Raw genomic sequence first — 21,319 nt, forward strand, 5'->3', positions numbered from 1 at the left:
ACTCCCGAGGAACATCAGGTGTGGGGGACGCAGACGGGCGCGCTCCGGGCCCCCCTGGCCAGCTCGCGGCCCGGAGGGAACCGCGCACCACGAGGATGGGGTCTCCGGGGGGGTAGGTGGGGAGTGGAAAGGCGGGGCTCGGGCATGCGGTGCATCAGCCACTCGGGAGCGCGGGGCGGGGCCTCCCGAGGTGGGGGCGGGTCCCGAGGGGGCGGGTCCTGCCGAGCCTACTTAGGTCGCGCGCCGCGCGCGGCCGCCCGCCATGGCCCAGCGGCGCGCTCTCCGTTCCGCGCTGCGCGCTGGCGCGCCCCGCCTCGCCCCGCTGTCCTCGGCGCCAGCTGCTGGGGCGAAGCCCACCGCCGGGCCGCGGGCTGTGCCGGGGCGCGGGGCGGCCGAGGCGGCGCGGCCCCCGGTGCCGGCCGTGGACTTCGGCAATGCGCAGGAGGCGTACCGTAGCCGGCGGAACTGGGAGCTGGCGCGCAGCCTGCTGGTGCTGCGCCTGTGCGCCTGGCCCGCGCTGCTGGCGCGCCACGAGCAGGTGCGGGGATTGTGCGGGCAGGTGCGGGGGGGCGCGCGGGGTGGGGTAGGGGCTCGGGGGCGTGACCGAGCTCCAAAGCGTGGAGTGTGGAAGTCCGGGAGGCAGGCGGGTCCTGCGTGGGCTTGCTCACCCTGCGGCTTTTCCTGCGCTTGAAGTCTGTCCAGCGGCCACGTTAAGAGCGACTTCTTGGAATTGGAGCGCTTACGGGAATGCACAGTAGTCACCCTAGGGTACGAAACAGAGTCACCTCCGTGTTGTCCCACGGCCGGTGGTGTCGGAGGGCTGGTAGCCTGGGACCTGGGGACCGCCCTGGACAGATCTGGTGAAACGTGGGAGGCCCCGAAACCTCCAGCTTCAAAACTTTTAAGCGGCGACTCTACGAAGCGGGACGGTTCGGGGGAAGTGAAAAGAGGAACTCGGTGGTGGCCACCGGTAGCTGGGTGGGGAGGGCTGCAGAGGTGGCAGCTGTTTTAAGGCGATCTTGGGCTCAGGTGAGGCAGGTGCGTTGATGTCTCGGGTGGGGAGGTCTGCCGCGAGGGCCCCGAGTCTGCCCCCAGCCCCCCGCCTGCCCCCAGCACCTCCCCAAAGCCCTGGCGAGCTGCAGAAGGCACAATCGCGGGCAGAGGAGGACAGGCTCTGCAGGGAGCAGCAGTCACACGTGTAACCTAGGTGAAGGTGAGGCTGGGGCGGCTGGGAGTAGGGGCAGGATCCGAGAGCCGCGGAGAGGGCAGTGCTAAGCCTCTCTCCGGGCCCTGGGATGCCTGCGGTGGAATTGGTAGTGGTGGTGGGGTCTCCTGTTCAGATGGCGAGCCTCGGACTGATGGTGGCAGGAGTCTGGGAGCATGGCAGAGGAAGAAGGCGTGACCTGCAGGAAGTGAGATAAAGGAACGGGGGTGTGGTGGCCGGAGGGGGTTAGTAGGTCGGACAGCTAGAGGGCAGCTGGAAAGGACACACTGGTCAGAAGGAGGCGGTAGCACTGGGGAGGAGGCATGACAGGGACCAGCCATGGGGGTTGGGGGTGGCTGCGTAAGGCAGGAGAAGGCCAGGGACCAGTGGCACGGAGGGGGAAGGTCCGTGGAGTGGGGGGGGGGGGGCACTTTTATGTAAAAAGAAGGAACAAAGCCAAAGTTCTCTGGGCACAGCACTAAGTGTTCTTTCCCGAATTCAGACCTAGTTGGGGGCCTGGGAAACGGGGGTGGGGGAGCTGGGTAGGGAGGTATTTGTGCCTGGTCGGTGGGGGGGGGGGCAGGGGCAGGGGTGGGGTGAGCCCTAGTGCTAATAGGGTGAGGACTGGAGGGATATGCCCCAAGCCCCTGCCAGTTAGGAGTACGTGGGTGCGGGTGGGGGTGGGGGCTGTCTGGCCTTAGGAGCAGCTTCCCTAGGCCCTTTCTCTCCCCCCTCCCCCAGGACCCAGGGCATGTGGCCAGGTCCCAGCCCCAGGCCAGAGCTCCCACCCATCCTGGAAGCCCAGGGAGGGCCTGGGTAGGGCGTTTGCTCTGCGTTGGGTCTCCTTTGGGGCCCACACTTGCCTGAAAGCATGACTTTTTGGCAAGGGTTTTGAAAAAATCAGGTTTCTCCATGACGAAGGTGCTGTGCTTGAACGAGAGAGCCGGTGGTGAGGCGGGAGGGAGAAGGAAGGATGGCAGGGGCCGCTGGGGCCCTTTTGGGGTGGGGTGGGGTGGGGCAGGGGAGGGGAGCTCGGTCCACCCCCATTTCCTCCGTGTGCATCTCTGGCCCTGGACGTGTTGCCACTGGTGCCACTTTCTGGACCCAGAAGCTCAGAGGAGGGCAAAGCTTAACGGTGTTGCAGAGCTGGCCCAGCCTCGGGTCAGCCACCCCGGGCACGGGCAGGTTTCGGGGTGCCCATTTTGGTCTGGGCTTGGCTTGGAAGTGGCAACACGGCTGCCTCCCCTCTGTCAGGGCGAATGGGCGAGTGATGGGTGACCCAGGCGGCTCTGACACAGGTGCCTGCAGGGACCTGCGCCTGTAAACCAGCAGCTTCCCTGCTGCGTGTTTCCGAATCACCCACCCACGTGGCCTCGCAGCTCCTGTGTGCCGGCAGGGGCTCTGGGAGCCCCTGAGCCTGGGCAGCCCTGGAGGGGAAACCCAAGGAAGCGGGGAAGGAGCTGCCTACAGAGGTGGGAATGACTGGTGTTTGCTGAGGAGGGCGGGGACTGGCCAAGGTGACATGGAAGTGACAGGGGGGTCAGCCAGGCAGGAGGGAGCAAAGGAGACGTTCTCGGACAACCTGTGGCCCCTGGCTTGGGAGAAAGGCACGTGGGGGGAAGCCAAGTGCCTGGGGCCTGGTGTTCCACCCTGAAGCCCCCTCCCACCGCCTGGAACCCCTGTGTCTACTGTCCCCCCCCAACCCTGATGTCATTCCACCGGAAACAGCCTGGACTTCCTCAAACCCATCAGGGAACAGAGCCCCATTTTGGGGAAAAATCTTTGGGACGCTCCAGGGGATGCCAAAGCACCTGCACCCCGAAACCGGCCCCAAGCAGCCCTCCAATAATGCAGACAGAGGTTGCCCTCACTCCTTGCCCTCCTCCCTGCCACATACCCTTATGTTCAGTGCAGGCAGCCAGGCCTCGGGCAAGGGTCTGGGCACGCCAGCGCCGTCTTTGATTGTTTGATTGTTTGAGCTTGTTCTCTTGTCGAGAGGATTAGGAATTGGCACAGGAGAGTGCTGCCAGCAGCGGCTCTTGGGCTCCCTGCCTCCACCCAGCCCCAGCGGGTCCCGGGCCTGTAGGGCGGGCGATGGGGTGAAACTCTGGTCCCCCCCTGAGCTCTCAGCGTGTGAGTGAGTCCCCAGGGGCCACCTGGGTAGCTTGCAAACAGTGAGAAGGATCTGCTGGCACCTTGGATGGCTGTCCTGGGGTACCTTGGCATGTGGGCACTTCACTCCCATCTCGGCCCCCTAGCCGGGCCTTCCCCTTTTCTGCCCCTCTGCGTTCCCTCCTTTTCTCCTCTAAGAACATGGTTGCAGAGGGTCAGCCCACCCAGTGCCAGTTTGGCCTCATCTTGATTCGTCTTCAGAGACTCAGTTTCCAAATAAGGTTCCCCTTCCTGGGACCAGGGCTAAGGACTCGCGTATCACGTTGTGTGGTGGGGGGGTGGGGGTGGGGGTAGGGGGGAACACAGGAATAACCCCCTGCCTCTCTGCTCTGAGTGGACTTTTGGGACACACGCGGGACCTGGAAGCAGGCAGCTGTCTGCTTTGGGGGCTGCAGGGTAGGCTGACCACGGCCGCTGCACGGACCCGGAAGCGTGGCTGTGTTCAGGGGAATTGTTCGCAAGCGCAGGTGGTGGGTGGGATTTGGCCGGTGGCTGGGTTACCTTGCGGGGGTGGGGGGGTGGGAGGGTGGGGTTGGTCCCGGGCCAGGCCTCGACCCCACAGGCCCTCGTGGGGCCGTTTTCCTGGCCGGTGTGGGGTCCACGTGGTGCAGCCAGGCCAGGCTTGGCTTGGCCTGAGCTTGGGGAGCTGGGGTCTGGGGTGCGTGTCCACACCCGCCCCTGAGAGCCACCCTCAGTCCTCTTCCCCTGCCAAGGTTTGGGTGCAGAAAGTGTTGGGGGGGGTGCCTATTGCTTTCTCCCATAAGCGGGTGGGGGTCGAGGTGGGCAAGCCCCCTCCTGGCGAGTTCTTGGTGGTGGTGGGGGATGCTCACCTGGGAGAGGGGGTGGGTGTTGGGGTGAGGGCGGGGCAGGGGTCCAGGCAGCCCAGCACAGCTGATCCCCTCTGCCTTTTAGCTGCTCCATGGTGCCCGGAGACTCCTGGGGCAGAGGCTGTTTGACAGGCTGATGAAACTGACCTTCTACGGGCAGTTCGTGGCTGGCCAGGACCATGAGTCCATCCGGCCGCTGGTCCGGCGCAATAGGACCCTCGGTGTGGGCTCCATCCTGGACTACGGCGTGGAACAGGACTTGCACCCCGAGGAGGTGGCCTGCCAGCAGACCGAGTAAGGACCACCCTCCCCTCCCCGCCACCAACCCCTCCTGCCCGCTTCCGGAGGGCCCAAGACTGTTGGGAGCCTGTCCTAGATGCACGGGTCCTTGCAGCGCCTGCCTTGGGGCCAAGTGACCGAGCTTGGGGCCAACAGGACTTGGGAAACCTCCAGCTTCTGGGCTTGGGCGGTCCACAAACTGAGAAGGGCATTCGTGTTTTTTTTTTTTAATTTATTTTATTGTCTAAGATAACATATATGCAAAGCAAAGAGAAAAAAGCAATGGTTTTCAGAACGCTCTTCAACAAGTAGTTGCAGGACAGATCCCAGAGTTTGTCATGGGCTACCATGCCATCCTCTCAGATTTTTCCTTCTAGCTGCTCCAGAATATAGGAGGCTAGAGGGCTGAAATATTTTTATCATCACAATCGACTTTTTTTTTTTGCAAAAAATAACATATATACAAAAAAAAACAATGAATTTCAAAGCACAGCACCACAGTTAGTTGTAGACCACATTCTGGAGTTTGGCCTGGGTTACAATTCCACAATTTTACGTATTTACTTCTAGCTGCTCTGGGTTACTGGAGATTAAAAGAGGCATCAGTTTAATGATTCAGCATTCTTATTCATTTGTTAAATTTTATCTTCTCTGTATAACTCCACCATCCCCTTTGAGCTTTCTATCCCTCTCTTTAGGGGTGTTTGGGCTATGTGTATTCTAACTTTTTCATGGTGGAAGGGTCTGTCACTAATCTGGGGTAGGGAGAGGGAACTAGCTGATGTTCTGGAGAGGCTGGGCTAGGTTTCAGGACTAATCTGGACAGGGACCCATCTGGAGGCTATAGGTTTCTGGGAAGTCATTCTAGTGCATGGAACCCTTGTGGAATCTTATATCTTGCCCCAGGTGTTGTTTAGGATTGGCTGGAATGGTCCTGATTGGGGGTTGGCAGGTTATGACAGGTAGCAAGGTCTACCTGAAGCTTGCATAAGAGTAACCTCCAGAGTAGCCTCTCAACTCTATTTGAACTCTTTCTGCCACTGACACTTTACATTCATATGGTTTTTTAAATGTTGGGAAAAAATCCCCATGAGAATAATGCCCTGTGACACGGTGAAAAACGGGGACTTCAGACTGCCCTGTCTGCGGGGAGTAGTGTGTTGGGGGCAGGCAGCCACGTGGGGCAAAGCCTGGAGGGTGTGGGGACCAAGGTTGAAATCTGGACCACCTGAGCTCCGGTTTAAGCGACAGCCGTGGCTTCCAGCCCTGCTCAGCCATCTCTTCCCATCCTGGCTGCTGGTGGGGTCCTGCAGGCCGGGTGCAGCCTGTGCCCACTCCCCCTCTTGCCTGGAGCCCGCTACCCCTGGCCTCTGCGCTCCCTCTGTGCTGACTCCCACCCCCCTCCCGGTGTTGGGATGTGCCATGCCGGCAGGCTGGGTTGGGGGACTCGCTGCAGCCCCCGCCCCCTCCGGCCGCGTGTAGGGATGGCGATGCTGTGGGCGGAGCGACTGTCTGCTTCCCCCAGCTCCGGGCAGGTGCTGGCAGGACCAGCCCTGCTTTGCAGCAGAGAAGGGCGTGGTGCTCAGGAAGCGCCTGGAGCTCTGGGGGGAAAGTCCCTCTCTAGCGTTTTCCGGGGCTGTCTGCGGGGCGCTCCTCTGGCAGCCTTTTTCTGCACGGGGCTCACTCCTGGACCCCTTTCTTTTCGGCCCGGAGACCTGGGACAGGTGAGGGGTGCGGGCTTGTGCGCTCAGGCCTCTTGGCACCGTGGGGCTGCCCGGCGCTCCTTGGACAAGTGCAGCGACGGCCCGGCCTTGTGCCTGCACCCTATGCACGGCACGCGGGAGCGGGTCCCCGGGGTGAACCCCAACCCCCCCAACCCCCCAACCCCCCCCTACCAGCCCGCACCGGTGGCGGGAACACAGGAGGGGGCCGCCGGCCTGGGGCGGGGCCGGGCCTCCGCTCTGACCCTGTTGTGTAACGGCCCGCGGGAGCCGCCCGCCGGAGGCGCTGTTTGTTTGCTCTGCCTTTCCCTGCGGCCCAGGGGAAGTGGGGGTGGGGGTGGGGGTGGGGGGCGGTGTGGCGCCCCGCGGCCCTGGGAACGGAATGTACGCGCGCGGCGCTGCGCCCGGGCCCGGGATTGGCCGCTGGGGCCCAGCCCCTGCCACCCGGCTATTGGTGCGTGGGGAGGCGGGGTTCCCGCGCCTTGGAGGGGGGCCCCCCGTTTCTGGGCCCTGTGAGCCTTCTCCGCGGTCTCCCCCTGGTGAATGCCTGATGTGCCCTGAGCCTGCGGTGGCCCTCGGCGGGTCCTCCCGGGGTGACTGCACCGCGCTCTGGCCTGGGGACGCGGGGTGGGGGCTGGGAGCTGCGGGATGAGAGGGGTGCAGGGGTGAGAGGGGGAGCGTGCCCCGCCCCGCCCTTTAGGACAGCAGCTGAGGCTTGCGGTGGGGACACGCCGGGTCCTGGGGAGGAGGGGGAGGGGCGCTCCTGAGACAGGATGCTGGAGGCGGTGGGCCAGCTGCAGTGGGGTCCTGGCCTGGCAGCAGCATGTCCGTGGGGTGGCAAGGGGGCAGTGGCAGCTTGGCTCCAGGGTGTGGAGGGAGCACTGAGCTTTGGGAGGGGGCTGGGGGCCTCGGGTGGGTGGTGGCCTGTTTCCTTGCACCTCCTGCCCCAGTGGCACCCAGGGGGTCGGCGGGAGGGCTGCCTGCAGAGGGGTCTCCCTTCCAGCTCTTCTCACGAGGCTCGGGCTTGGGGGCAGCCGAAGGGCAGAAGGGGTCTTCCTGCTGCCTCTCCAGGGTTCCTGGGCTTGTGGTACTCCTTCCTAGTTCATGCTCCCCCCATCACAGCTGTAGGAGCTGACCAGTGCAGGCATGGGAGGGGCTGGGAGTGCCTCTCACCCTTCAGCTCTCAGGTTGCCAGTGCCCCTCACCTCCATGTCCCAGCCCTGCTGCGGCAGTATTTTGGGGCCGAGTGATTGTTAAGTGGGGGTGGGGTGAGGAGGAGGCCCCTTCTTTCCCCTCGGGGTGGCCTGACCCCTGTTTCCCCAGCTGGGACCCTCCCGCTCTGGATGGACCCCTCCCACCCCCACCCGAGGCAGGCTGCTGGGGACCAGGGATAGAAATGGATGCGGAAAGGAAGGGGAGCGCGCATACCCTACGCCCCTTCGGCCTGGCCTGGGATGGGCAGGCATGGGGCACCTCCTTCCATCTGCGGGAGGGGGCTGCCGGGCGTGGTGGCAGTGGTCCCTAAACGGTGACCTGTCCTTGTGGCCCCTGCGGCTGACTGTGGCCGTCTACCCCTTTTGCAGGTCTGGTACATGGGCCGTGGAGAGAAATGGCAGCTGTGAGTAGGGGCTGCTATTGCTTTCCACCCTGTGCGCCACCCCTCCCCCCCCTAGTGGCATAGGGACCTCCTGGAACGAGTGCACCTGGGGGCAGAGGGATGGCTTCTGTAGCTCTCTTGTCTGTCCGTGTGTCCTGTCACAGCCCTGCAGCCCCCTGGTCATGGACAGGCCCTCCCTTGGAGGCTGGGACCCCTTGGTTGGTGTGGGGCCTTGGCGGGCAATGGACAGAGCTGCTCCTGTGCAGCAGGCGCCGGGGTTGGACACTGAGGCCCGGCCGCATGCACAGGGGCCTGCAGTGGGTGCGGGGCACTGGGAGACAGATGTCCGCACCTGGGAAGGGAGTGTCTGCGTCAGGCCTGTGGCCCCCTCTGCAGGGAGGCACACTGGGGAGAAGCAGCGCCAGGCCCCCCACACCTTCCGGGACCGTAGGGGGGATGACATCGGTGCCGGCACCTCCTTGTCTGCTAGCGAGGCCAAGTGTGACAGCCACCTGGAGACCTTCCTGCGCTGCATCGAGGCAGCAGGTGGGGAGGCCTCAGGCATGGGGGGGAAGTGAGGGAGGGTGGGTGGGACCATTTATCTCTACAATGCCCAGCCGGTGGTGGTAGGGGCAGCCCAGGGGATGGCCTGGGGGTGCCCCTCCCCCCCCACACTCCTGCTCCTCCCCTTGTGGTGAGGCCAGGGCGCTGCAGTGCCCCGGAGGGGGCTGCAGCCAGGGCCCCTGGAGGAGAGTTTGGCCTGTATCCGTGGTGGGGGTGGGGGGGGCGTGGGGCCCCCTTGGAGCATCCTGCCCCCCTTGGAGCATCCTGCCCCCCTTGGAGCATCCTGCCCCCCTTCCATAAGGGCTCAGAAAGCAGAGGATACATTTTCCCACTGGAGGAGGGCCTCACGGTCGTGGCTGCCCAGCATGACCCTCCCCCACCTGCGCCCCAATTCCCCTGGACCCCCAGGAGCGACTCCACAATGCCCCCCATTTCCCTCACCCTTCCCCCTCCCCCCCCAGACTTATTCCCCTCTAAGAAGGAGCAGGCACACAGTAGCCCCCCACTTTCCCGGAAACACATGTCCACCTGGGTGGTTTGTCTCTGGAGCAGCTGCGGGCAAGGGTACTTCGCAGGCCAGTGAGGGGGCGGTAAGGGACCCTGCAGGGTTGGGCTGGTTGCCAGCTTCCCCACACATCCCCTGTCTGGCACCGTGCCCCCCACCCTGGCACTGCCTCCCTGCCCGGCTCCTGGAGCTTCTGGCCCTCCTGTTGTCTTCTGACAGCTGGAGCCAGTGATGACGGATTCTCAGCCATTAAGCTCACCGCGCTGGGCACACCCCAGTTTCTGGTAAGTCCTGGACCTTCCTCCCGCAGAGCCTGGTGCTGGGGCACGAACTTGGGGCTGCTGCGGACATTGAGGGGAAGCCCACATCCCAGCACCCCTGGCATCGCAGCCCCAGGCTGCCTGGGTGGGGTGAGGGGCTGGGAGGCAGGGAGCTGGGCGTGCCCAGGCCAGGGGCTCCTGCCCTGGGGGTGGGGATGTGGGGAGGTGGGGATGGGGGCAGCGGTGTCCTGGGGCTCAGGTCCCTGTGTGCAGCTGCAGTTCTCGGATGTGCTGATCAAGTGGAGAAGGTTCTTCCGCCAAATGGCTGCAGAGCAAGGGAAGGCTGGGCTCCCTGCCCTGAACACCAAGCTGGAGATGGCCACGCTGCAGGTGGGGAGGGGCTGTGGGCAGTGGTCAGGGCTGTGGGCATCCCCTGGGGTAGGCAGGGCCAGGGTGCTGTGGGCTGCAGGTGGGAACCGGCGGTGGGGGTGGTCTGCACCAGTCAGAACGGACACACAGCTGGGGTCAAATCTGCCTCCTGCTGAAATGCAGTAAAACCAGAAAGAGCCCGGGGAGGTGGTGGTGGTGGTGGGGGACAGGAAGCGCACTGACCCCCCTGCTGCTTCGTCTCTGCTCCAGGAAAGCCTGGCAAAGCTAGGCACTGCCACCAGGGTGGACATCCAGGACTGGTTTCCGGCGGAGACCCTGGGAGAGTCTGGGTAAGGGCATAGCAGCCCCCTGCTGGGGAGCAGGGTATCCCCAGCTGGGCAGGTCCAGCCAGGTTGCACCTGAGCCCCGGGGCCTTTCCCCGTTTTGGTGGCTGTCCTGGAGAGTGTGGGCCTTGGGGTGACAGTGCTGGAGAGAACAGCTCCCCAAGATGCAAGGGGGCTGGGTGCACCGAGCCCGGGTTGGCATGGGTGGTGTGGGGCGGGCAAAGCGTGTGCCCAGCCATGGGCCTCTGCAGCTGGGCTTGCACATTCCTGAATGGGCAGGTGCTCGCCCTGTGCCCAGGTCAGTGCAGGAAGGTGGCCAGGGGCTGGGGGCCCAATGCAGCTGTGGAAACTGTGTGCCCCCACCCACCCCGCCTTGCACTTTTAGAACTGTCCCCCCACCCCCAACCTCACCCCACCCTGGTACGGGAAGGGCTGCATTTGGTTTTCATTTTTTAAAAGGGCCCGTTTTATTTGCCTTTTGAAACTGAATACCGAGGCGGGTTTTGTGGCCGCTGGGTTGGGGGTCCCGGGTGGCGAGGCCAGGCCGGACCCTCCCCATGCCTGTGCCCGCCGCAATGGCCTCTGTCACTCAGCTCTGTGGACCTACTGGAATGGGACGGCCTTATCGACAGCAGGAGCAGGCTGTCCAGGCCCCTGCTGGTCCCCAACGTGGAGGTGAGTCCCCCTGCTCCCCTGAGGCCCCCATGGCACCGTGCTGAAAGAGGTGCGGGGTGGAACCCCCTGCTGTCCTCTGTGGCCCGAGCCAGCTGGCACAGGTGTAGCATGGCTGAGATCGCTGTCCCCAGCATACCTGGGGACTGACTGTTCAGAGCATGTAGCCTGCCCCAGCTGTCCCCAACCCTGAGGCGCTGGCCATTCTCTGCTTGTGGGATCCCTTTCCTGGGGAGCCTTAGGGACAGGTATGGTAGGCAGTGTCGAGGGGTGAGGGCACGTGGAGGGGCTTGCAGGGTGGGCACCTGTGAGCTCCAGCTCAGGGCTGTTACTTCTGCCCCCTGTGGCTTGTTTGTGCTGCCCAGCATCCCCCGTCTGTCCTCCCCAGCTGCCCGTCTGTCCTCCCGAGCCCTCTCGCTGCTTAGGCGGACCCGATGGGGCAGCTCAGTGTTCCCTTCCTGAGCGCCATGTGGGAGCCCCCCCGTAGCCCCTTTCGGGTGGGGTGAGGGGGCTCACCCAGGTCTGGCTGCATAGGGCAGGGGGTGCAGCAGGGCGAGGCAAGGGGTTCCCAGCTGGCCCAGGGAAGGGCACGGCAGGGTGGGTGCGTCAGGACAGGGTGCCTGGAGGGGCTGGTGGCAGAACGAGGGCCTGCTCAGGGTAAGGAGAGTGGAGGGCCGGGGCTGGGGTTGTGTGTGCTGTTGGCAGAGGGGATATACCCAGGTGCCCTGGAGGAGGGCCCCCAGGGTGTGGGTCCCAGGGTGAGACCAGGGAGGGGAGACACTGGGTGCAGGCTTTCCAGGAGCTCCCCTGCCCCACGGTAGGACCTGGGCTGCCGTGTCACCTTGTTCAGCGGCCTGGGCTGTCCTGGTATCCACGCAGGGGGCCTGGGGTGAGGGCAGGAAGGCCCCATGACGTGGCACATCATGCATAGCAGGCGAGGCCCACGGCAGGATGGCCGGCCTCGGGGTGGGGGCAGGCTGGGCATCTTGTGGGGGCCACCGGGTCCTGACCGTCTGCCCACCCCCCCCAGACAGGCCGGCTGGAGCCTCTGCTGTCCGGGTTCAGCGAGGAGGAGGAGGGGCAGATGGCGAGGGTGTTGCAGCGGCTGGACGTCCTGGCTGAGGTTGAGGGCTGGGGCCCTGGGGCTCGGTGGAGGGGACCTTGGGGCGGCTGGGGAGGGTGCCTGCCTTGCCCGTGATACCCCACCTGTGCCCCTGCAGAGAGCCAAGGAGGTGGGCGTGCGGCTGATGGTGGACGCCGAGCAGACCTACTTCCAGCCCGCCATCAGCCGCCTGACACTGGGTGTGCAGCGCAGGTTCAATGGGGAACAGCCGCTCGTCTTCAACACCTTCCAGTGCTACCTTAGGGTACGCGGTCCTCCCCCCATCCCCGACACCCCCCACCCCCCATGGTGCCCTAAGCAAGGGGTGGATGTGCGGTCCCCCCTCCCGGGTCTTCTCAGGGGAGCCTGGAGCATGCAGTGGCTGTTGGTGCCTGGCTGCCTTGTTCCACCCCACTGAAGCTGTCCCCACACCGCGAGGCTGTCCCTCTTCCCAAGGCTTCCCCCCCCCAGGCTGTGCCCCCACCCAAGGATGTCTTCCCTAGACTGCCTCCACCCATAGGTTGTCCCTCCCCCAAGCTGACCCCCCACCCCAGGGCTGCCCTCTCCACCCCAAGCCCTGCCCGGGGCTGCACCGACACTCATCTCAGATCCTGAGCCTACGCCAAGTGGAGTGGGTATGGGGCACCCCCCAGCTGCTGCCCTGCCCTGGGGCTCCCCCCACTGCCCCAGTGGCTGCAGTATGGCCACCTGGGCTGGCATGGGGTCCTAGTACACTGGCTGTGGGCCGCAGGACGCCTACGACAGCGTGTCTTTGGACATGGAGCTGGCTCGCCGCGAGGGCTGGTGTTTTGGGGCGAAGCTGGTGCGGGGGGCCTACATGGACCAGGAGCGCGCCCGTGCCGCCGAGCTGGGCTACGAGGACCCCATCAACCCCACCTACGAGGCCACCAGCGCCATGTACCACAGGTGGGATGGCAGGAGTGAGGGGCCGGGGAGGGCTTGGGAAGGGGTGCGGGCTGCCCTGGCAGGTGGAGTAAAGCCTCTGCCCTGGCTTTATGTCTCCAAACGTGAGGGGCTATAATATGGAGAGGCCCACCGGGCAGTGAGAGGGCCCAGGCACCTGCTGGCACTGTCGTCACCTGCTCTAGGGGCCGGGGTGCGGGCTCAGCCACTGCCTTCTCTCACAGAGACTGTCCCTTCCCCGCTTTAGCTCTCTAAGTGGTTAAATCATCATACTCAGTGGGGTGCAGCTGTCACCACTGCCCATCCTGTGGGAATTTGGTGGCCCTGGTGGCCTGTGCCCATGGGTCTGTCTGACTCCATCTTGGGGTTTTTGTGTGGCACAGGTAGACTCGGAGTGGGGGGCCCTGCAGAAGTACTGTGTGTGAGGTCAGACTCAAGGGGGACCAGGCCTCTCACTGCAAACCCTGGGGCACACAGGCATCAATGCCCGCCTGGCTGTTGTGTTTGCACCGTGTGCCCACCCCTTGTCCCGTGTGCCATTTAGTGCCTTCGAGAGCCTTCTGCATCGGCACACAGGGGCAGCCCTGTCCTTTCATCTGCCCCTCCTGCCACTTGCTCAGTGGTTTCTGGTCTGGCCATTTGGTGATTCACTGGCTACTGACAAGGGCACAGCAGTCTATGACCTCTGTCCATGACAGTTGTGCCAGGGCCTGTTCCTGCCCTTTGCCCACACAGTTCCAGACTGGGTCCTGGCATTCCTTGCAGGGCTGATCCCTGCCTTTGAAGCTCCACTGTCCCCTCTGCCCACATGAAGGCACCCTTTGGGACTGGGTGGTGTGCCCCTCTACCCACAGTCACCTGGCTGGAGTGGCTGAGGGTTTCCTGCCACCAAGGCTGGCACTGCCTGTTTTGTCTGGCTGCTGCTGTGCCACCCCTCCCCTCTACCCAGCTGCCCACGCTTGTCCTGGAGCATGAGCTCACATGGTGCTCCCCCCAGGTGCCTTAACTATGTCCTGGAAGAGCTGAAGCACAACCCCCGGGCTGTGGTGATGGTGGCCTCACACAACGAGGACACGGTGCGCTTCACGCTAAGCAGGTAGGCCGCCCCACGGCCAGGGGGTTGGCGGTGCCCGTTATGAACAGGAAGCCCAGTGCTCTGGGCAGTGCCCTCCAGCCCTCCCAGGAGTAAAGCTGGGGCTCCATGTGCACAGTGGGGGCCATGAACCCCAGGCTCACAATGCTGTGTGGGGCCTTTGGGGAATGGGGAGGTGTAGGCCAGGGCATTGGGGCCGAGGACCAGCCCCCCAGGCGCCAGCTCCTCCTGAAGCTGCAGCTGGGAACGAGTGCAGGTGCTGTTCAGCACCACCGCGTCCCCGGCAGCCTCCTGCGCCCCAGGCCGCCCTCTCCTCCTCTTGGCTGTGTGCTGCTGGCCACTCCAGCTGCTGGGGCCCGGGTCCCGTTGTCCACTGGCACGGGTAGGGGGACAGAGCCAGAGCCCTGCCCCTTCCCTCTGCTGTCCGACCTTGGGTGGCCTGTGCTTGCATGGCCACTGGAGGTTTGGGACCTGAGGCATGTTGTTTGCCCAGAAAAGAGCAGTTGCAGTGTCACGTGGCTTGAAAACGTGGTGGGGGTGCAGATTTCAGCATTAGCTTCCTGAAGCTTAGACATACCCCCACGACGGAGCCCTGGCCACTGTGAGGTCTTGTCTGCGGCCAGGTGACCCCAGTTGGGGAGCACACCTGTGCCTGGTGCCCAGCAATCACGTGGCAGGGGCGTGGCCATGCCAGGGAGGGGTCGTGGGGCTCACATTCCAGAGAGGGAGGAAGACACGCCGACAGGAAAGAAGCAGGGCATGGGGACACGACCTGGGTCCACTTTGGGTGGGACGACTCAAGAACCCTTCGTACACTCTGCAGGGACTGAGTGTGCTTAGGCCAGGGAGTATAAAGGGTCAGTTCTTGATCGTTTCTAGGAGGCAGGGGTGAAGACAGGAAAGGATGCTGGCCAACTGGGGTGCATCCCTCCCAACTCTGAGCAGCGCTGGCCAGTAATAGCTGCATTTGTCACCTTATATTTTTAAAATATCCACATTAAGAAAAAGAAGAAATCGATCCACACATTTTATTCAAGCCACTGTTTGCAGATATCACCACAGCAGGCACACGCTCCAGATCTGTGGAGTCACAGGTCTGCAGTCCCTTTGGACCAGGTCCTGGAGCCCTGCCCTGGACAGCTGTATAGCACCTTACTCGGGACCACCACATCGAAGGGGGCAGCAGCCACGGGGGTCTGGGGCTGACTGTGGAATGTGCAGCCTGGTGTGGGAGAAGCCAGCAAAGGGGAGGGCAGGAATGGGGGGAGCCGAGAGAGTGGGCCAGGGTCCAGGATAGCCATGGGGGTGGGTATGGCTGGATCAGGACACAAGGAATGGGGCCAGAGGTGGAGAAGCTTGGGCAAGATGGTGGGAGGCATGGAGTGGACCCCATTTCCAAGCCCTGGCTCCGGGCGGGGACCACTGCCATGGGTATCCAGCAGAGACTGGGGCAGGAGCATGGGGGTGGCAGCCTAGGGGTGCCAGGAGGGCTCAGCAGCAAGGACAGAAGCCCAAGTACCAGCCCAGGTGCCCCACCGCCTGCCTCATCTGCTCACAGGATGGAGGAGCTGGGCCTGCACCCTGCCGAGCGCCAGGTGTACTTTGGACAGCTATTGGGCATGTGTGACCAGATCAGCTTCCCACTGGGTGAGTTGGGCCTTCCTGGCGGGATGGGTGGGTGGGCCAAGGCGCTGGGGGCTCACAGCTTCCATGTCTGCCCTGTGTAGGCCAGGCAGGCTTTCCTGTGTACAAGTATGTGCCCTACGGGCCCGTGATGGAGGTGCTGCCCTACCTGTCTCGCCGTGCCCGGGAGAACAGCAGCCTCATGAAGGGTGCCCAGCGGGAGCGGCAGCTGCTGTGGCAGGAGCTTAAGCGGAGGCTCTGCACGGGCAGCCTCCTCTACCGCCCATCCTAGCCGCGGACGCCCTGTGCCATCACCACTCGCAGCCTTGGGCCCTGGGCTGCACCACTGTTAGCAGAGCAGGGGCTTCCTTCCCCCACCCACCCGCCCAGTCACAGCAGCCTTACAGTTAACTGTTCTACAACCAGGGGAGTGAGACCTGCTGGGGGAGTGGCCAGGTGTCCAAGTGGGCCAAGGGTGGTGCCAGCCAGAGCCACCAGGGCGGACTGCACCACCCACGGGCAGGCCCCCAGACTCTGCCAACCCTACGTCCTAGGTCTTGGTCAATAAAGAACAGTTCTTGCAGCTCAGAGTCCTCGACCCCCTTTCCTTACCGGTATCCTCATGTTGGGGTCAGCTTAGGACAGTGAGGGGGTGGCTCGGCCCTCTGTGGTGTTGTTTCAGGCTGTCGCCGCTCCGCCCTCACCTGGCCCTGGCGGCTGGTAAGCAGCACCACATCAGCTGCCCCCTACCCCGTCAGGGCTCCATAACCTGGGATCACAGCAGGACCCTGGGCTTGTAGGGCATGTGTGGAGGCTTCAGCTGTGTTCCTGCGGCCCCTCCTCCCTCAGGCCCTTGTCCCAGCTGTTCTCCCAGTATCTTCCACTGCCCCCCCACATCCTGCCCCAAAGAGCAGGTTAACTGATGCCTTGTGCCCCACGTGGACACTGGCAATGGTAGTACAGTGGGACCAGGGCAGGGAAATTGGGTGACCCCGCCAGTCTTGGTGACAAGAGGCAGGGAGTCCCTGTGGGGTGAGCAGGTGGGTGGGGGTTCCCAGCAGGCTCCTTCATGGGACACGGAGTTTGTGGAGCTGGACAGGAGCCGGGCTAGGCCTGGGCCCCAGAGAACTGTCACATGAGCTGCATGTGGGGGCCCCATGGGGGGGACTTTATTTCTCTGGCCACCCAGCGCTGGGACCTGGTGCTGGGCAGAGACCAGACAGGCTGAGCTGTTCCCCTTTGTAGCACCTTCTTGGACTGGGACAGCAGATGCTGCAGGGCCCACCCAGCCTTTCCTGAGGGCCATCCCTGCCGCAGGAAGTTGGGAGCACAGGTGACTAGGAAGGCGGACGCAGCCCTTTGCTGCCTGCCCAGCAGCCTGCCCGCTCACAGGGCTGCCTTCCCTGCCTGGCAGCCCCTCTGCTGCAGCTTCCGGATGAGCTCTAACAGGTTCATCTGCAGCGTCAGCTCCTGGGGTACAGAGGGACCCCTGTGAGGGCCAGAATGACACCAGCCCTTTCTGCCCTAACACAGGGCATCTCCCTAAGGGTTGGGAGACAGGAACCAGGGCCTGGGGTGATGGGGAAGGAGTCCATGGGCCAATTCCTGATGAGGGCAGGATGTGGGGATCACTCTTGGTAGGGCCTTAGTCCCTTGGCTTGAAGCCCACCTGCGGGTATGACCCAGCTGGGGAAGGCCTTGGGGGCTGTGCTGGACAGGGGAAGGAGGGACTTGTGGGGCCCACAGCTCATCGCTGGGGCAGGGCGCTGGTGTGGAAATGGTTCCCTAAGCCTCACTTTTTAGCCCCTACCCTGGGCTCATATGGGGTCAGACCTTGGGGGCCCGTGTCAGGGGCTGGCAGGATGCTGACCTGTGGGTTGGAGGTGACGTAGAAGCCCGCCACACCCGCCTTCTCCAGTGTGCTCTGCTGGTCTGCCACCTTCCGGTCCAGCTCCAGGACAATCTTCTCATCCATTGTCCGCTGCTCCTCACGGATCCGCTGCTCCACCGCCTGACGAATGAGGTGCTGAAGGCAGCCCCTGGGCACCTGGCTGCCCATTTGCACAGCTCCACTCTCCTGCCCCCCTGAGGCTCACACCAGGTACCGCCATTGCTGTATGGGGCCTTCCCCCACCCTGACAGGCTCAGGACCTCAGTCCCCTCTGCTTATGTTGAGGCATCTCCTTGGTGCCTCCTCCCCAAGGGGGCCACCCATACCCTGTGTCCCTGTGGCTATCTGCAACCCTGCCCTGGTCCCCAACTTCCCAGCTGACCAGAGTCTCCTGGGGGCAGGGAGCTGTGGGCCCTAGGGCCTGGCGACAGCCAGATGGAAAAAGAATTAAGGACAGGCCCCAAATCCCTCCACACAGTACCTGCCCTGTAGACCACAGGCCACAGGAAACAGTGTCTCGGAAGTAGGTGGAAGTGTCTCACAGATGGCCCCACTCCACTGGACTGTGCATGCTGGGCTTCCACTGTCCCCCAGCCCAGGCCAGTTTGCCCTTGCCCCACCCTCCTGTCCCCGCCCAGTCAGCAGAGCCCAGGGAGCCTGAAGGAGTCAGCCAGGTGCCCTGCCAGGGCCCATACCTCTAGCTCACGCTGCTGGGCGGCCTGGAGTACAGGCAGGTTGTGGGGCCGGCAGGCCTGCTGGGCTTCCTCGTGCTTCTGCCGCAGCGCCTGTCTGAGCACTGGGGAGGGATGACAGGGCCATCAGCAGGCGGAAGGGAAGCCTGGCATAGGGTGGGAGCTCTGGGGTGCAACCTCAATGAACAGCCCGGAGACTCCAAGCAGTGAACCCCAAATTGGAGAGGGTGAGAAAAAAGGCTCCGTACTGGGGAGTCTATGAGGCACTGAGGTGCTTACCCATGGCCCCCACTAAACTATGCCACAAACGCGGACTTGAGCAAACCTGTCCAGGCAGATGGGAGTGGGCAGAGGGGAATAGGCTCATTGATGGAAGGAAACCATCATCATAAAATGGTGCAAAGGTCATGAAGCCCTAGCCCTGAGGCCCCTGGAGGGGTCCCCAACCCTCTATTCCTAGGAGGAGACAGAGTTATAGCTTTTCCACCTGCTGTGTCCAGCCCTCCACTGTCCTGTGTGTTGGCATCTGTATGCACTTCAGCAATGGCCTTTGTCACATCAAATGTGTTTGAAAGCAAGAGTCCCCTCGGGACATCACCATAAGCAATAGGGAAGGAAAGAAGCTGCCTTATTACCTGGGTACAGTGTTTAGTATAGAGGCAGCAAGAAAGGAAAGACCCGAGTGTGGGGAAGTTCAGTCTTTTGCTCCATTTATCGAATGGCAGAGCCCCCTGGGTGAGTGACCAAGAGGTGGGGGCAGAGAGCTGTCGTGCTCCCTGGGCAGGAGGGAGAGTGAAGAAAGAAAAGTCGGAATTCAGCACTTGCTCCATAAAGCAGGCACTGGGGAGAGACGTCAACCCGGGCACGTGGCCCTCTGCTGGCAGCACTGAAACTCAGCCTGACCTTCCGGGAAGCAAGGAAAACTGCCCGGAGTCTGCAGGACTCCCCACTAAAGGAACCAGAGTTCCCTGGAGAAGTGACCGATTCCTGGGCCGGGGCAGAGTAAGAATAAGAAAAGATGAACCCCGACACGGTCCTGTGGCAGACAGTACTGGACCCTGACACGGTCCTGTGGCAGAGAGTACTGAAGTGCTCAAAGAATCACGGGGATGCGTCAGGACACAGGGTGTCCCCATGTGCTCCCACTGACCAAAGTTGGTATCCAGAGCTTTGGTCTGGTTGGCCCAGAGCTTCTGGTTGGCGAACTGCATGCATCTTATACCTCCAGAATTTCAGAAAGATAACCACCCAAATATTTCAGGAAGAAATAACACCATATAACCTCTTCTGGAGGAAGACATATTCTCAACTTGGTCTATGAGGTTGGCGTTACCCTGAGGCCCAAACCAGAGACACTACAAGAAAAGACAACTACAGACCTCTACCCCTAATGAACATAGAGGCAAACGCTCTCAGATTTAAGCAAGTCAAATCCAACAAAAAGATAACGCTTCATCTTGACTGAGTAGAGTCTATGCCAGGAGTGCAGTTTACCCCAGGAATTCAGAAGTCAATCCATATATCACCATATTAACAAAACCTACACAATCATCTCAGCAGCTACAGAAAAAAGGACTTGGCAAAATCCAACACCCATTTCTGATAGAAACATACTGATCCTCGGCAGATGGGGACCTTACATCACTAGGAGGAATTTCTGCCACAAATGTTTACCCGCTTCTAGACAGACCTCTAGACCTGCCTGCCAGTTTACCGGTAATGCAGATGAGGGTGGGGAAACAGATGAAATGAGACAATGAAGAAAGAATGTAACAGATCAGGAAGGGAAATGACCTGGACTTCTCAAACCCGCAATGCCACAATCAGGGTTGGGGAACTGTTCTAGAAAAAGAGACCAGAGCAACCAACTGCAATGCATGAGCCTATAGTGGACCCCTCTCTAAAAATGACCATTTGAGACAAGTTAGGGAATCAGTGGAAGGCATCTGGAGTGGTCAAGTTCTTGGGAGCCGTGGTGGCACAGGAAAGGACTCTTGCTCTAGAGCAGTGGTGCCCCCTTGGGTTATTTGGACGCATTCTGGGTTGTCAAATCTGCGGGGTGCCACTACCATCTAGCTAGTAGAGACTAGGGTGCTGCTACAATGCACAGCACAACATCCCACCACAAACACTTTAGCCAGTCATGAATGTCAACAGCATCTGGATGGAAAACCCTGATCTAGGGGAATACCGTAGATGCATAGTGAAGTGCTATGTATGTCCTGTGCTTGGGTATATAAAAAAAATGACAAACTTAATTATTGAATCTAGGCGGAGAGCATATGGATACTTGTTATATCATTCTTTTCTAAATGTTTCTATAGTTAGAATTGGGGTAAAAGAAAGCATCAAAGTTGGGAAACCTGATGGGGGTAGGGGAGCTGCCCTACATTTCACACAGGAAGGGGTTCGGGGGCTGTCAACTGGGGACGCCTAGGAGAGGCCAAGACTGAGCGTGTGGCTCAGGTGGGAAACCCCTTGAGTCCCAGAAGGTACCGCAGGGAGCAGTATGTGAGAATTCGACGCGCAGCCAGCATGGGGTCTGCTCCAAAGGGCGGCGGACAGCTGTCGACAGATGTTCATCCTCTGTGGGGCACAGCGACGAAAGGCCACCTCCGGGGCCTGCCCGGTGGGCTAACCTAACACCGAACTCCATGCTACTTGGGAGGGGCGGGGTTCTCTAGACGTCACACGCTAGGAGGACACCGCCAAGCTAACTGCAAAACAAGCCTGGTGAGGCCACAGAAGCGTTAACCGGGCTCCGCGCCCCCGACCCGGTGGACTTCGGGCACCGCTCCCGAGCGACGCCCAGGGGAGACCCACTCGCCCCGCTCCCGCACCTCGGTGCTCGTTCTGCAGTCGCAGGCGCTGGTTGTACAGGCTCTTCTCGGTGAGGTGTTGGATCTCCAGCAGCCCCTGCACGATCTCGAACACGGTGCCGTCGAGCAGTGCCAGGGCCAGGTCGCTGAGCGTGGTGTAGGACAGGCGCTGCTGGAAGGAGCTGCAGGGCGGGCGCCGTGAGGGCCGGCCAGGATCCTCGGCCTCAGCCCGCCCGGCCCCGCTCCGTCCCGCCCCGCCCGCGCACCTGGGCAGCTCCTTGACCAGGCTCTGCAGCGCCGACAGCAGCTGGTAGTGCCGCTCCTGCTGCCGGGCCCCGTCCGTAGCCTCCTCCAGAACGCCAGTGTAGCGCTCCATGGCGCCAACTCTCCGCCGCCCGCCGCGACGCGGTCGCCTCCTCTGACGTCATCCGCAGCGCGCCGGAGCCCGTCGCCCCACCCGACGCGTCCCGCCCCTGCGACGCAGGCGTCGACTCCGGCCTGCCCCATCGCGCGCCTCGCTCCCGGCGTCCTCCACAACGAGGCTAGCCCCGCCCATGGCACGCCCAGCCCGCGGCCCGCCCCCTGCGAGTACCCCGAACGACGCTAGCCCCGCCCTCTCCGCATTGTCCCCGCCCCACCTTTAAATGTTGGCGGGTGTCTG

The 21,319-nt window shown here is 62.6% G+C and overlaps 2 protein-coding genes across 3 annotated transcripts; one reads left to right on the forward strand and one right to left on the reverse strand.

The window, feature by feature from the left end:
• The first annotated feature begins 7 nt into the window (after window positions 1-7).
• PRODH (proline dehydrogenase 1) lies at window positions 8-15,839 on the forward strand. 2 transcript variants are annotated; one of them, XM_077160413.1, is made up of 14 exons: window positions 8-18; window positions 4,289-4,497; window positions 7,787-7,821; window positions 8,197-8,346; window positions 9,089-9,153; window positions 9,403-9,519; window positions 9,769-9,848; window positions 10,436-10,517; window positions 11,545-11,637; window positions 11,735-11,881; window positions 12,368-12,543; window positions 13,538-13,636; window positions 15,192-15,280; window positions 15,361-15,839. In XM_077160413.1, exons 2-14 carry the CDS (start codon window positions 4,340-4,342, stop codon window positions 15,546-15,548), a joined length of 1,479 nt encoding a protein of 492 aa, XP_077016528.1. In that variant the 5' UTR covers window positions 8-18; window positions 4,289-4,339; the 3' UTR covers window positions 15,549-15,839. The 2 variants fall into 2 exon arrangements, with proteins under 2 accessions (XP_077016528.1, XP_077016527.1); XM_077160412.1 differs by lacking the exon at window positions 8-18 and adding an exon at window positions 263-538.
• Window positions 15,840-16,404: 565 nt separating this feature from the next.
• Window positions 16,405-21,079, reverse strand: LOC143683918 (protein DGCR6). Its single transcript, XM_077160414.1, has 5 exons — window positions 20,925-21,079; window positions 20,680-20,840; window positions 17,843-17,943; window positions 17,127-17,267; window positions 16,405-16,726 (listed from the first exon to the last, which is right to left on the reverse strand). The coding sequence occupies exons 1-5, from the start codon at window positions 21,032-21,034 to the stop codon at window positions 16,643-16,645; spliced, it is 597 nt and encodes a 198-aa protein (XP_077016529.1). The 5' UTR covers window positions 21,035-21,079; the 3' UTR covers window positions 16,405-16,642.
• Between the last annotated feature and the right edge of the window lie 240 nt (window positions 21,080-21,319).

This window comes from Tamandua tetradactyla, chromosome 5, assembly GCF_023851605.1.
Source record: "Tamandua tetradactyla isolate mTamTet1 chromosome 5, mTamTet1.pri, whole genome shotgun sequence".
Taxonomy (NCBI): domain Eukaryota; kingdom Metazoa; phylum Chordata; class Mammalia; order Pilosa; family Myrmecophagidae; genus Tamandua; species Tamandua tetradactyla.